This window comes from Mycetomoellerius zeteki, unplaced genomic scaffold (assembly GCF_001594055.1).
Source record: "Mycetomoellerius zeteki isolate Tzet28-1 unplaced genomic scaffold, Tzet1.0 scaffold4, whole genome shotgun sequence".
NCBI classification, from domain to species: domain Eukaryota; kingdom Metazoa; phylum Arthropoda; class Insecta; order Hymenoptera; family Formicidae; genus Mycetomoellerius; species Mycetomoellerius zeteki.
In genome coordinates this window covers 585,508-601,162 of record NW_017257391.1, presented here as the reverse complement: position 1 = coordinate 601,162, position 15,655 = coordinate 585,508, and the positions used below count along the sequence as shown (strand labels likewise).

General features: G+C 38.6%; 1 protein-coding gene across 1 annotated transcript in view; it reads left to right on the top strand.

The window, feature by feature from the left end:
- Positions 1–15,655, top strand: part of orb2 (cytoplasmic polyadenylation element-binding protein orb2) — a 161,753-nt gene that overhangs the window by 2,148 nt on the left and 143,950 nt on the right. The window contains exons 2-3 of the mRNA XM_018453631.1: positions 1–320; positions 15,023–15,134. Of these exons, the coding sequence (XP_018309133.1) occupies positions 1–320; positions 15,023–15,134 (432 nt within the window). The remainder of the gene's footprint in view (positions 321–15,022; positions 15,135–15,655) is intronic.

Genomic DNA, 15,655 nt, shown 5'->3' with positions numbered 1-15,655 from the left:
CTGCCGCAGTCGCCAGCCCGGGCCTATCTCCCTGGAACCGCGGTAGATCCGTACCTAATCTACCACCGCTGCACTCGTCTTTGCACGCCGCCGCAGCGGTTGCGGCCGCAGCCGGTCTGCAGGGTCGCAAGCCGAGTCCGACGTTCCCGGGCCATCCGGGCCCGGCAGCGGCACATCCCTCCTGCATCAGCCCGGTCAAGTTCCGTCGGAGCACGTCGTATCCCGGTAAGGGCAACATATATCCACCTCAACCAGCACCAACCTTCGAGGTAACCGCTGCCGAGGAGAGGGACCTGCTGCAGCTGCCACCGTTTCAGCAAGTGAGTCTTCCAGTCTTAAAGTTCTATGGCTGGGGTTCGTTCAGAAACTTCAGTCGGATACATTCAGATATCATTTTATCTTTGTCTTTTTTTGTTCACCGAATATTAAACCAGGATTAAATAATACTTGAATGCATCCGGAAATTTTTGAACGCTGCCTTAGTATTCATAGTTCTTTCGGTTTTTATTCCAAGATCATCTTAAATAATGTCTTAAGATGCTAATAGTTCTGATTGGCTTGTGGCATCTTAAGACAATTTTAAATATAAGATCCGAGATGAATACCGGCCTACATGAAATTTAGGAAGCTGGGCTAGCGCGTAGAAGTTATGCTGATCTAACCCACTTTTCTACAAACTTTAGGAAATGAATGCAAGGGTTGAGATTTAATTTAATGTGTGGAATATTTGATTTTTGTGTAACTTTAAAATTGATTCTCAAGTTTCAAACAAGTAAACTGGAGCATTGCCGCATCGAACTCTTTGATTTATTTATCTCCGAAATGAACGCTGTTAGAATGAAGCATTTTTGTGAAGACGAATAAGCATTTGGTTGAATGCCAGGTTTTCCGAGAGGAATTTTTAACTAACCGATTTTCTATCTTGTCCACGTGAAAAATCAATCACCTCTGATTGGTTAATGGATAAGTAAAATCAACACCAATGATGTTATTATTATCGAGTAAATTAGCAATTCGTTTTCGTATAAAAATATCACGTTATTAGCGACGTGCTGATAATTACGCTCACACAGCCGTCAGCTAGATTACGTTCTCTTCTCTACACGCTATTCGCGTCGATTGGTTGCACAGATCACAGGTAAAAGAAGGGGACTCGGGACGACCGCCGTTTGTTGTTTTACTCGACTCGCGGGCACCGATGGCACGGACTCGTTGCCTCGACTTTTTTTCACAGCCGAGTGGCATCGCGTTATCGATCGCGGTTGAAGCAGGTAGTATAGCCAAGGGTACTCGCTTGTAAAACTGCGCTGGCAATCATGCGGTCTCCTAGACCGTTGTGGAAGGTACGCGCTACGCTTCGACTTCCGCAGTTTCGCGTTCTTTTGGTACGCCACGACACCGTACCGCATGCGTTACTCGTGTCACCTCAGGTTATGCAACTGCACCCCGAGAACGAGAGAGAGAGAGAGAGAGACTTCGTATTTAAATTTAGCTGGCACAACGGCTGTTTCGGTAGTTATACATGCGGCGTGACATCGTCATTTTTAACGACGCGATAATGTCGTACCAGACTTAGTAATGTACGCGGCAAGCCGCGGTCATATCGCGTAGAGACCCTATAAAGCCGAATCTACATAGGACGCAAAACGGGTGACGTATTTTCGGTTGCAGAACGCAAGACGCGAAAATTGTAGTTCATCCAACTTCAATGCGTCCTGTGTTCTACGTCCTACAGCCTATTACGACCTGAAATACGTCACGTGCGTCTAATCTTGCGACCTGCGACCTACGTTTTGCATTCTATGTAGATCTGGTATACACACACCCAGGGAAAAATTTCTTCGATTGAAAAAAACATTTGTTTGGATCAAAGGAATTTGTGCATTGCTGTACGGTTAAAGAATAGTTGCTTTGATTTGAACATTATTTCTTGAAATCAAGTAAATTTTTATTTTCCTCATAGATATTTTCACTTCAACTTAAAAAAAATCAACGAAAGAAACGATTTCTTCAATCTAAACATAACTTTTTTCTGGATGTAACAGAGTCTGATTACAAGTGATTTTTTCAGAATCCTACGAAAGAAAGATATATATATAAATTTTTCCCCTATATATGTACTATCTCATTCTAACTTATACCATCTCACTCTAACATATATAGTTTCACTCTATAACTTCAACTAAGATTATAAAGTAAGACAATATAAGTCAGAGTAAGTAGTAATATGTACACTGTACAGGAAAAAATGATATATATAGAAGGAATTATATATTTCGAAGGATTTTGACAAAATTCGTGGTTAAACTTTGATAATAGGGTCTCTAATACTAGATGCCGCAGTGGCATCTATGGCGTGCGTTTTCCGTCCACGCGGGAATTTTACGTGGTAGAATCCGGGTTATCTCTCACCGCGCGGCATTCTCGTCATTTCGCGTATCTAGCCATGTGATAACGATACCTCACGTACGATAGGTGCTAAGGAAACTCACAGGTCGAAGCCGTATATCGAAAGTGTTCTGGCAGTCTTTCACTTTTCGGTGTAATCTCCGTAACACGTTACGTTCTGCACATGTGGCATCACTGAATAGCGAATATATATAGAAATAGAAAAGGAATAGATAATGGAATGAATGGCACGCGGTGAAAATACAGGTCAGCGTTTTCCTCGATTATATATTTTTCCACACCTTCGCTCCATTTTCACGTCCGGCGTACAATGACGTTACATCAGATTTAATACGATATTGATCTTAAAATTAGAATATATATATTATATATATTTTGCGATACAATTAACAAATGGATAAATAGTCTCGTTAATATTATTCTGATTTCGCATGCATGACTATAAAGCTTAATTTAAATAAATTTAATACGGGATTATTACGAAATACTGTTGATATTATACTCTTATTGGATAAAATTCATTTATATTATCGTTATCACTTTTATTTATTGTGCTCTTTGTGACAGACCTTTTTACGTTCCATTCGAGATATTAATAATTTTCCGTAACAATTTTATGGATAGCAAACAGTTAAATAAAGAGAGTCAAAATTAGTTCATACAAAGTGTCTTTATTAAATTACTAAAAATTTTTTTTTTTGAAGGTTATGCAGCTATTAAGTATATACATATATTTCATAGAATATAACATTTCATTTTTATAGCAATTTGAAGTTGTTAAAAGACGAAAATGCTTGCTTTACTATAATTATCAAATTATCAAGAGTAACGGTAATAGAATGTAGAAAAAAAAAACACGAATATTTTTATTTAAAAATACATAATTATTACCCTTAAGACATTATTTCTGGACGAGTATCTTCCCTACGGTAGATAAGAATTATTGAGGTTGCCATTAATAATCGATTTCACTTATTTTTTTTATCTATCAGCGCTATCTGAAACTACTCCGCTGATACTTATTTTGTCGTCCAAGTCTGACCTAATTCCTTTCCGACGTGGTAACTCCGACAGTGTCTAGCAGAAGTTTAAGCTCAGCTATTTTAACCACCACTCAAAAATAGATCTGCATACTATCCTAGAGAAATGGCGGGTGTCGTCATGCTGTCGTTCAGCTATCATCTCCGCGTACCTTATCTCAACATTTATATATTTATACACGATACATCGCTTTCCTTTTCATCGCGACTTCTTAATCATGTCAAATAATGGTGCCTATTGTAGAGAATCGTGAAAAAAACAACTACAATATTTGAAGAATATCGCGTGCCATCATAATAAAATAATGTCGATATAATATTACACTGTAAATGCATCAATAGTGTAATATAAATTTTTAAACTAAAGAAATTCCGAGATGTCTTCGCCGATAAAATATTTTAAAATTGCATATATTTTAATATGTCCGTAAACGCTAATTAATTCACTAATTAATCAGATTGATTAGATTTTACTAAAAGTGTCATGTAATTTTTTATCAAGATTCTGCTTTTATTATTTGATGTTGACTGACAAGTTATTGTTTCAACATTTTCGTTTTTCTTTTTTAACAATTAAAATATCAATTGCCTTTATGTTTACCGTTATGTTACATCAATTTGTTTTTCCTTTTTCAGTTGCTACACAAAAATTTGGCATTCCGTTTAGATTTATAATGGTAGACATCATCACACGACTACGTACTAAGGAACGAACAGGTGAACGCCGCGTGCAGTATAAGACGTTTATCCATATCAGTAGCCTTAACATCGTTGATTTGACTGTACGTCGCCGAGAATAATTAGCTCGTACACAAACAAGTCGTGAATATGACCTGCTTACCCCGATTCAATCAAATACTACCTTCAATAGAAATTATAATATGTGATCTATGCTCCTTGACAGTTTTTTTTTAATTTTAATTGCCATATAAAAACTATAATTTATATATATATATCTTGTGGAGTTTTTTTAGAAGACGATACTAATTAAAAGCTTGAAAAAATATTACGCAAGATTTGCGTGTGTGACATTTTATTTAAAATTTATATATCTTTTAAAAGGATTCCTTTACTTTTTCTAGTTCTAAATCTCTTTAAGATTCATAAAGGAAACTGGAATGTTAGTTTTATGATTTATATGAAATACAATTCCTTTATTTATTATTATAGATAAATTCGCGTTATGAAAACATAGCTAAAACGTTTGATATCGACTATGAAACGATACGATCGTAACCGATAATAATAGATATTAATGGAAGAAAACACGAGGAAAAAATATCGTCGCTCTTTCGTCGATTTTCCGATTTTTCGCCACGATTTTTCAATTTACTTTACGATATGAATGTGTTCGAGCGATCGATGAATAATATACGGGCACAAGTGTGTCGCGGATTAGAAGTCGCGCGCGCACGCGCGCAGGTAATGCGGCAAAAGCACCTAACAGAGCGAAGAAATGCCGGAGCTCGAAGTCCGATAACTCATTGCTCGTCATTCACCTTGAGAGGGGAATCGGGGCACGTGCAGTAGGTCGTCTGGCCGATATGTTAAGGGGACCAATCGCCAGTGGATACCGATTGCGCGTGTATGCGTGCGTGTACCCACCCGCCCCCTCACGATCGTAGTTACGCTTGTGTCGGTCATCGCATCGAGAAAAAAAAATCGTAACGTGATGGATACGCGTATAGAGATAACGATTTTTTTACTACGCCGTCGCAGTTGCGCTCGCTTTTTTCCTCGTGCGCGGTGAGCACGAAAACGCCATTACGAAACGCATAATTTGAATCGTTAGGAAACGGAGCTTTTACTGCCTTGGCCCGCACACGCATTTCTTGATTAACAACGTTATTATTTATTTACGATATTTTCTCATGCTACCGAACTAAACAGTATAATAACGCCCATAAAACGTGTCACGTGAATGACGTACGGACGGATAAACCCGCTGATCGTTGGAAAAAAGGGGAAGAAGCAGCTTGCAATATGTCGCGCGAAGGTCGCCTTCATCCCGGGGTCGAAATTGATCTCCGATAGATCGAAGGTACGAGGCTAATTTTACTCCGCGTGCATCATGGTTAGAAGAAACACGAAAAGACTTTCTTGAGGAAAACTTTTTATTCGCATGTGTGGTAAGCCAACGACAGTTACTTTGAGTCTTTCACGTGCATTCTGCCGAATAAATTTAAAAAACCTGTCCTGATTGTCATTAAACTTTTCCCATTTCGTTTGTATCTATAGATCCTTGATCGAATTAGACAAATTTTTTTTTACTAAAAATATCGATCTTAGTACTTTGAAATTTGATTTTTGTGCGTATTAGAACAATTAATTAAATTAGAACAAATTTCAAAATTATGATCTTATAATTAAAAAATTAAAAATTTGCAGAAATATCAAACTTAAAATATTTAGTCTTTGTACGAATTTTGCACGAGGGAGCTCATTGCAGTCTAATATTGAAGTACAAAAATAGTTGTAGACATATTATAGATAAACGTTAAAAAATTATGAAAGGAAACGTAATATGTATAATCTCATTTTTAACAGAAAATGATTTATTGTACTATAACTTTTCTACTTTTGAGTGTGACCTTATAATTTCACTTTTGAGTGAATTTTAATGCTTATATGTCGTGTTTTCATGAATACTGTCGTCAAAAATGATAAACTTCTATTTTTTTAATACAATAAGTATTACTCAGAGCTCGTTCCATTGTACATAAATAATTAAAACTTTATTCTGGTATCTCACTTAATAAATTAATTATTCTTGAAGGACTGAATGTGACAGAGAACAATATCTTTTTAATGGAAAAAATTATCTATCATGTATGTGAATTTTTTGTATTAGGATAAAGGTAAAATCGCGTGTTCGTATAACCGAAATATTAAACCGACATGTTTTGCGTGACTCCAACGCAACTTGAAAAAAAAGCATCTATGGTATGCATAGCATGTCGGTTGAAAGTGTTAATTGCGTTGTGCTCTCTGACAATACGATGCAAATTTGTCCTTGAAATAAGTAAGGTACTAACCGAGGGTAAGACAAGCTATCCCTATAGCGAAAACTGAAAACAATGTTCGTTAATATTTCAATAACAATAAAAACATCGATAATCTATAAAAAGTTTTTGAATTGATAAATTGAGAATCTTTTTAATAGTAATTTTTAGTCATTTTTATTTAATATTATTTTTATTTAATATTATTGAAAAGAAAATTCTCCATTTTCATTTATTGTTAAAATCAAATATTTCTGTCTATTTTCTGATAGAGAACAAAATGATGCACAAGATAATACCGTAACAAAAATTGTATATAATTCAACTGAATATTCCGAAAAATACTTTTATATGTATATATATTTGTATAATAATTCATTCAATTCTTTCGGTCACTAAATCAAATCCCGGTGAGGAAAAGAAGTTGAAGAAAATTTTTGAACATGCCATTCCATTATACCGTCTAGATGTTAACCTAATTTAACCACCGTCCTATTTGAATTCCGGACTGCGCCGGTGCGAAGTGACCTAGTGCGGGGGTTTATAGGTTACTCCGGTTCCCTGCGATATAGATTTTTCGCGCGGGGTGCGTCCTACCGCATAGCAGTTCAACGAGAACCTCCATGTTCGCCCGTATGTTTTCTTAGACAAGGTATATACGTGTTTTATGACGTAAGAAATGCACGATCATTTAAGCGGCATTTACAACAGATTTTAAGGCATAAAACAGCTTTTAAACTTTAAACTGTCTCTTAAACCGTAAGAAATTGACAATCACAGTCGAATGTGAGAAGAATAATCGATTATGATTAGTAAATTTATTATAGCTTAAGGTTTAAAACTTAAGTTTACTGCTTTAGTCTTACTGTTTATCGTCGGAAAACACTTGCAAAGGTTGAATGAAATCTGTAGCGCCATAAGAAAGTCATGATATTTCCATAAAAATAATTTCTTTCTATAAGTTCAAATAGAGGAGATAAACCGGTAACTGTGAATTACTTTGTGGAACTGGTAGTAACGATATCGCTCCATAAATCTGGTGATATATGGGACGTCCATAAAACAAATTCTAGTAAAAAGTCCTATAGTAGAAATAATTTAGATCTTTGTCGTAAAGTCGCCAGGATTTAGTTCCCGATATAAAGTCGATCAAAACGCGACACGACAACGAGATCGCATCGAATGGGAGCAGCGAAGAAAAAATTGGAACAGCTAGGACGATTGCCTCTTGACTTCCATGATATTTGCTTTGATAATAGATCGAATTTAGTGGTGACGGTCTCGTATCGACAGATTATTGCACACGCATATTTCACCGAGGCTGTCAGTGTACCTTATGTAATGAAATGCGGCTAACCGCTTGCACAGACACGGTGGCCGCCCAGTATCGAGCGCGGGGAATTACGATGGTTGTTTACCCAAGTCTTCCAGTTACATCCTGACGTTTAACTCGATTCGTTCGATACGTTACGTAATTTTGTTGGCCCGATACATTTACCGCAAAGGTACGTTATGACTGTTGCGAGCTGGGCACGCTGGCATTTGCCGCTAGCGAGAGCATGATTTTTTGATAGCACGAAGCAACTGAGATAATAGAGAGTTTTTGCAATAACGTGAATTCAGATACGATTAACGCTAAAGTCACGCTATCCTTTTTTTAATTTGTTGTTAAGAAGAAGATAACATGACCTTAGTTTTGCAATAGCGTTTATCCAGATACAATGAACGCTAAGTTCACTGTATCTGGATAAATGCTATTGCAAAAACTCCCTAATATTAGTCTGTCGCGATATAATAACGTACGCGATCACATTTATAAAATACATGTAAGAAAATATTAAGGTAAGCGTTCCAATGACCGGGCATTTACATAAAATTTTATTTGTTTATATTATTGATCTTAAATGCTTTTTTAAATATAATATCATAATTTAATTGTAATTTTTAAATACAATTTTTAAATACAATTAAATTATAATATAGTAATAAAAAAACATTTGAGAGAGAGAGAGAGAGAGAGAGATTAATAGTAATAAATTCTGTGTGTTTGGAGGCTGGGACGTTTACCTTATATTATTATGTATATTATGATTTTAAATAATTCTCTGATGACATTAAGATGATATTAGAATACAAAAAATTTACACAATAAACTGAAAAGAAGTATGTAAGAGTTTTTTAAAAAATATCGTAATCTTTCGGAAGAGTTTATTCAAAGTTTTCAAATTTCTTTTAGAAGGATCCTTTAAATCTTTACCGTTTAGAAGTTAACTTTCAATAATTACTTTTTTCTGCTAATAATATTAGAATGCTAAACTAAGAGTCATTTACTCAGATAATTGGATCCTTTTTTTAATCAAGTTATGTCAATGACCCGTCATTTCCTTTTAATTTACGTTAAAGCGAGAAAAAAATTTTAATTCTCTATATTATCCTGAACTTTAGCTAATGAACAAAATTGTGAATGAAAGCTAAAAGTAATAAATTCTTTGTGTTTTCACTATCTTTAATTTGAAATTTGCAGACATTTATCTCGTTTCCACATAAATTGCATTAATAGGAAAAGTCCTGTGATAGAGAATCGAACGATCGGAGAGTTACCACTTTGAACTATAGTCTTTGGCATCGTTGTATTCTAAATATTCCGACTATGCATTGAGCTTAAACTGGCAAAAGCAGAATTATTGTCCGCAGCGAGAACCGATAGTACAACAGTACTCGCCACATTCTCCACCCTTTGGCCGCCATCGCGGCACACCGATGTTGCCGCCTCTGTGTGCGTTCCTCTACGCTACCCCCTCCTTTACCCGCGAGCTCCACTCCATGGAGGTGACCTACTTTGCGCTAGCCGGCTGGAACCGCTGCTTCCGCACACGCCTCGGGATTCAGGTTATATTGCACCCTCTCCGCGTGCCATCCGCACCCTCGGCTCACGTTTGCGGGAAGGACTTCGCACGTCGTGTAATCGGATCGGATAACGGGTGACGCTATTACGGTCATGAAGCGAGAGAAGGATATGACCGTAACAAATCGAATTTTTCATTGATTCTTGACTTCTAAGCTCCGAAAGCCATGCTAAAGCCATGAGGCTACCGATTTTTGCTTTTGAGTAATAATTCTTAATTTTTTATTATTACAAGTTTTATGTCCAAATGAATACTGATTAGTACATGATCAATAGAAGTAACAACATAATCGATTTTTCATGTGCGATGCGATTCTTTGGAAATTATAGCTGGATTAGCTAAAATACTCCTATGCTACGCGCACGTGGGGACATGCATGACGTAAAAAAGTACTGCCATTTCGGATTAGTACCGGATACGTACATAAGACACCCGGGGCAAGTATACAATTGTAATATACCGCAACAGACACTAACGGAATATTATCCTGAACAGTCTGAATTCTTCGTTTTATCCCTCCCCGATGTAATACATTCTTGCTTTCGTGTTATTATTTCTCCTCCCTCCCCACCTTCTGTGCCGACCGCCCCCTTTGCAATGACGACGGTGTCGCGTCCGACATAATAATTACTCGTCGCATTTGGCTTCTGGATAATGAATATTTCAACTATCACAAGGAGGACGCGACTACCTTCCCTCCGCGGTTCAAATACGGGACACAGACGTGCGCACGTGTAAACGCATGTAAAATAACGCGGATGAGTCGCGAGGGTGGAATATAAACACATTGTGTCGCGAAAGAAAAGAGGATTGCACAAAAGATGGTCTTGGTGAGTTTGGGACCATTCCTGTCTAGACTAAACGGGTGCACGACGAAAAACGCGTTACTCGAAAGCGTCTACATATTCGTTCTCCCCTCACGCATTTCTTCCCTTTTTACGTTTTTCCCTTTCTAGCTCCCCATCGAAGTCCTCCCGGCTCTTATTTGCCCTTCGTGAAATTAATCGTCGTCCAACTTACTTCCGGACGTTATTCTCCTATATCCTCTTTCGTAAATCGCTTTATAGATTTATTTATCACGTAATTAATCGCATGTTTATCTAGGGTGAGATCATAATACTCTCTAAGTGTATCCTAATGAACATTTGATGGGCTATCAGCCTGCGGCTTTCGTGCGTTTCGTGTGTGGATATCATTTCGGCGCCCCGCTTTATTTGCTAATGTAGGTACCATTTCATTTTCTGTAATTGGTGGTCATACAGGCAACATAATTTTATGTTCTATAACACGTGATGAAAGTTTCAAAACACGTAAAGTTTGAACATAAAGATATTTTGCCTTACGCCTTTTTTGGAGACAGCCTTCTTCGCATGTGTGCTTGCGAAAGTATCGGATAATATCTGTGTTAAAAGGACACAAGTGACAAAATTTCTCCCGTTTCTCGACGAGCGTAACGTAAGTCGGGAATGTCGTACCGGTCGTGCGGACATTACGTCACGCCGCCTCGCTCTCGCGGAGACTGCGCAAAATGGAATGGACACGCGATGTCAGCCCCTAGAAAATTTACGTGCGTTTACACCCGTGTTCCTGGACCACTCCTGGATTACATTCAGCACCTCTGCTCCGCTCACCATAATTCAATCCTCGACCAGGTCGGGACGTGCCCATGACAGGCCATGGGTCATTCGCAAACGTGGGGTCAGCAGAGAGAAACGACAGTATTAGCGCGCGCGCTCACATACACAGTCACATAATATATCTATATATGGAGATCACGAGCGGGGAGGAGGTATCGTTGCTTTTTACGAGCAACCAACTTCGGAACTGGGCCAACCGCGACCGTGCGCACCTCACATCCATGGAGGCGCGTGGGGTTCTGGGTCGAATGGAATCCTCGTAACTGATGCACGGGAGGAAAGTTGCATGGTGTGTGCGTACTACGTGTCTTCGATCGAAGAGGATCGTTGTGGATCCGCTTGCGTTCGGATGCCTCGCGAATTCATCGATACAATGTACATTCGCGAGTTAGGTCGGGGAAGGTATACGATATAGGTACGTGCCTCTTGCGCGGATGGGATAACGAATTGCCAGTTGTACTTCCGAAGATACATCTCCGTGATGTACAACCCGTCGTAGTACGGGAACTAGCGTTTCCCGACGTATACATACGATACTGGCGGTGTTTTCCTCACGTCTCCTTCCGGATCACCCAATTCCGCGGCAGTCTTCCTACCTCTCCTTGTTCCGACCCGCATACCTACCTACTCTACAATGGTAGGGGAAAATTTGCGCAGTGTCGTCCTAGGAGGGGTGGTTGTCGAAATAGCAGTGGTAGTCACGGTCAAGACGGTATTGTCGATCACCAATACAGTCGCGCGAACGATTTCATAGAAAACTCCTAAGGACTAACGTGAATGGAAATTACAAAGTACTATAACCAAGCAAAATCGAATGGAGCACAGGGAACGGAATTAATGGGAGAGCGGAACCGCGAGAGGGTTAACGGGAAGAGGGGATGCACAACGAGAGAACGGGGACGATGAGTAGGGGTGGTACCGGGACGGAGCCTGCACAGAGGTTGCTGTCGACGCCCTGCCGCTGCTTCCTGGTTTCCCTATATTGATTTTCCACCGCGCGCGTGAGCTGGAGAGAGACGGAATGGAGTCGAGAAACGTTTCCCCTCTGTGTGTGTGTGTGCGTGTGCGTTGTGTGTGTGTGTGTGTGTGTGTGTGTGTGTGTGTATTTGTGTGTTTGTGTGTGTGTGTGTGGTGTGTATCGCGCGTGAGCCCAGTGCTTGTGGATGCGTGGATGCGCGCGTGCGCCTGTGTGCGTGCACGCGCGCGCGAAACGACCCGAGAGAGGGAAACGGATTGATACCCAGGTGGGGTCCGGGGGGCCCGCATGCACAAGGAAGGAAGAGACACCAGGACCAGAGAGTTATACGGGCGGCGCGAAGGGGACGCGTTTGAGGAGAAGGTGGGGCCACCTTTTGCACCTCCGCCGGCCATGCCGGCGTGGAAAGATGGGCACGATTATTCGACATCAGGGGGTCCACCCCTTTCATTCCTCTCCGCTCTATTCGTACAATATATATACCTGGATATATCCGTCTCTTCTTTTTCCCTCTTTCCCATGCCACGCCACGTTTGACCAAATAAGTGTCACGGCCGTTTTCTTCCAGAACGGCGAAGGATGCGTTCCATTCGCGTTGCCGTAAATTTCAATGTTGGTCTAGGATGGACGAGACGTGTGAAGATTATCACATGCCAAAACAGATTTATTTATATCGCGTATCAAATAAGTTATTGCATATCATGCATGATTTTTAATTTATTTAGTAGTGATGACACTAATATGCGATATTACGTACGTTTACACAAATTATTCTAAACGTGCTGAAATGTAGCAAAAACAGAATCTTCCGAAGTTTAAAGTCAATCTTTTTTCTGAGATCTTTCTAATCTTGCGTTATCGAAAGTTCACATATTTATTTTCTAGCCTTGCGCATAGTTCGTAGATGTTTCATAGATATTTTCAGGGGACGGACATGTAGAAATATGAAACATTTATATCTACCAGACGTTTCAAGACGTTCCGTCCACTCGACGATGCTCCAAGGAGGAGCATTTATTTGCGCGAATAGACATTTCTCTTACATCGTGCCACCGCCCGTTATTTTTCGTTACATTGGCCGTTCTTCTCAATTGGTCACCTTCAAAGGATCTCGGTTCTCTTTCGTTATCATGTCTTGCCCATTTCTTGTCCCCATAACTCCTTGTCTGTTTCTTTTACGAGGTACTACATGCACAAGAAGAAATCAGGGCAAAGAAATCGCTGTGCTAGGAAGACGTACTCGTTTGGATTACTTTTGACAAGCATTTTTCAAGCAACATGGAAAAAGTGTTTTACACTAATCTTAAAATGATTTGATCATTCACTATTCAAGCTAAACTCAGTAAATATATATATATTTACTATATATATGTATATATATATATATAAATCGAAATTATATATTTTATTCCTAATATTCAATATCATTGTATTATTATCTAACATAACAATTTTCATCATATTTTAAATAATTTATGAATATTCAAGATATAATTTATATTAAATATAATCTTTCACTGTTAGTAGCGTCGTTGAAAATTGCTATCGCGAATGATTAAATGGTACCTTGATGATTCATAATTTACTTGAATCTGTATAATGACGCGTATATCAATCAAGATTTACAGACCATGCTGGATATAATATATTAATCTGATCGCAAAAATTATTAAAATTAGGGAACTGACCCTTTTTATCAAACTTTTTTTTTATCGAACCTTCCACGCGAGGAAGTCGACAATTCCGTGGCGTGACGTTCGAAAAAAAGGCCGTGTCGGGCTTTATCAAACTTTCGCTGGGAACATGGCTACTCGACTTCACGATAGCCGAAATAAAGGAAGGAAAACGGATATGCATTAAGGGTGTGGCGACGGCGGGATGGAGACTTTTGAATACATCCCCGTTTTAACTGCACTCCCCGATTCGTTACAAGTGGTCTATTACAGGTCTTTCTCTAGCCCGTCTTTTATCCCTGCACTTTCTTTTCTGCTGCTCGCGGGGGTGGCATGCTTCTTTCTGGCAGATACTTCCACCACCGGGAACGTTACTTCTCTTATCGTTTTTCAAGTTCTTCGCTTCACTTGTCCTCCTTCCCGGGAGCGCTGCTGGTTGCGGTATTCCATCCAGTACATTCGCTCACCGCTAGAAAGCTTTTTCCTAACCAGAAGTAAGCATCTTATCTCTCGAAATGGCTCGCGACGGAAATTGAAAAATCCAAAATTCATGGAGTTTTATGCACAACTTTTTATACGTATATTATAGCGAGAACATCCTCAATTCTTGTCTCGGCTAAGACAATCATTGTAATGGAGACTCACGAGCATCATCCGCTCGAAATTAAGTGAAGTAGGTAAACATTTCGCCACCAACGCATTTCGAAATTAAAATTTTCAGACTTGAGAAGAATCAAATTCTAGATTTAGATACCGCGTACTTAGATGTGTAATTGTAAAATATTTTATGAACTATATTATAACTTGTAACATCATATTTCTTACCTACTTGATAATTACTTTGAATATCGATGTTTAAAAAATAGCGTGTTCTCGTAAAACATAATGCAATAATAATGAAGTTATTATAGAAGTAGGTTTGCTATCCATTCTCTTTTCTCTGGACTTCTTTTTTAGGGCATCCGAGGGAAGTTTTCTCGAAGGCATACGGAATAATTATAAGCGTCCGGGGTTTGAAAAAATCTTCTAAATATGTTGCTTTGATTCTTCTCGCGCTATCTTGTATTAATTCCAATCTATAATACAATAAACGTTGTAAGCCTTCCATAAGAAATTGACCAATCATAGTCGAATGTGAGAAGAATAATCGATTGAGAAATTTCTTACGTTACTACTAATGAGCAATTAGAATGAAATAATTATTCATTGACTGTTTTGATTAATTTTACTAACCTACATGCATTTTTGTATGCATCCGGGGTTGTAAGCAAAATGCCCAGTGCTTTCTTTATTTGTAAGTTCTAGTTTTGAAATTTTTTATATAGCATAATCCTATATAGCCATTACGAATATAAGATTGATATCTCGATATTTTCTAGGATCGTATGACGGCTAATGGAAACTCACCGTTAGACAACATGAGGACTTTGGAACACTATCTGAGCGACATCATGCGAGCCGGTGCAGCGGACACCCCAGAACATCTGAAAGGTATGTCTCATATCTTTATAAGCTGTATGCAATTGAGATGATGTACAACGAGTGTATGCAATATCTACGAAAGTAGATCTACACGCGGTCCGCGTGTTAACACCAGTTAAGCCAGAAACGTGGAAAATCCTCCTTAAAGTCTTGCGTCGTAATTGCAGAGAGCTTTATTCTCTTTCGCGTTTACAACAGCTGAGAATGCATTAACAATTCCATGAAATATCTTACGAGAGCGTTATACTCTCACAAAGCTCCTATCTGCTTTATCCTCGAATCTGCAACTCGAATTTAATATGTCAAATACAACATGGATAATTAAATTTTAACTACTTAGAAAAAGAACGAAGAAAAATACTAATAATAATTTTAAGAGGCGGATGTAGATTTATTAACTATACAATAATATTAATTTGTAAATAATACACGTTAATCGCTTACTATTATACAGGGTGTTTCCAAATTAAATGGCAAAACTTCGGGAGCGTGTAGAGGAGTAAAAAACTAAGAAAAAAAGTCCTATAGAC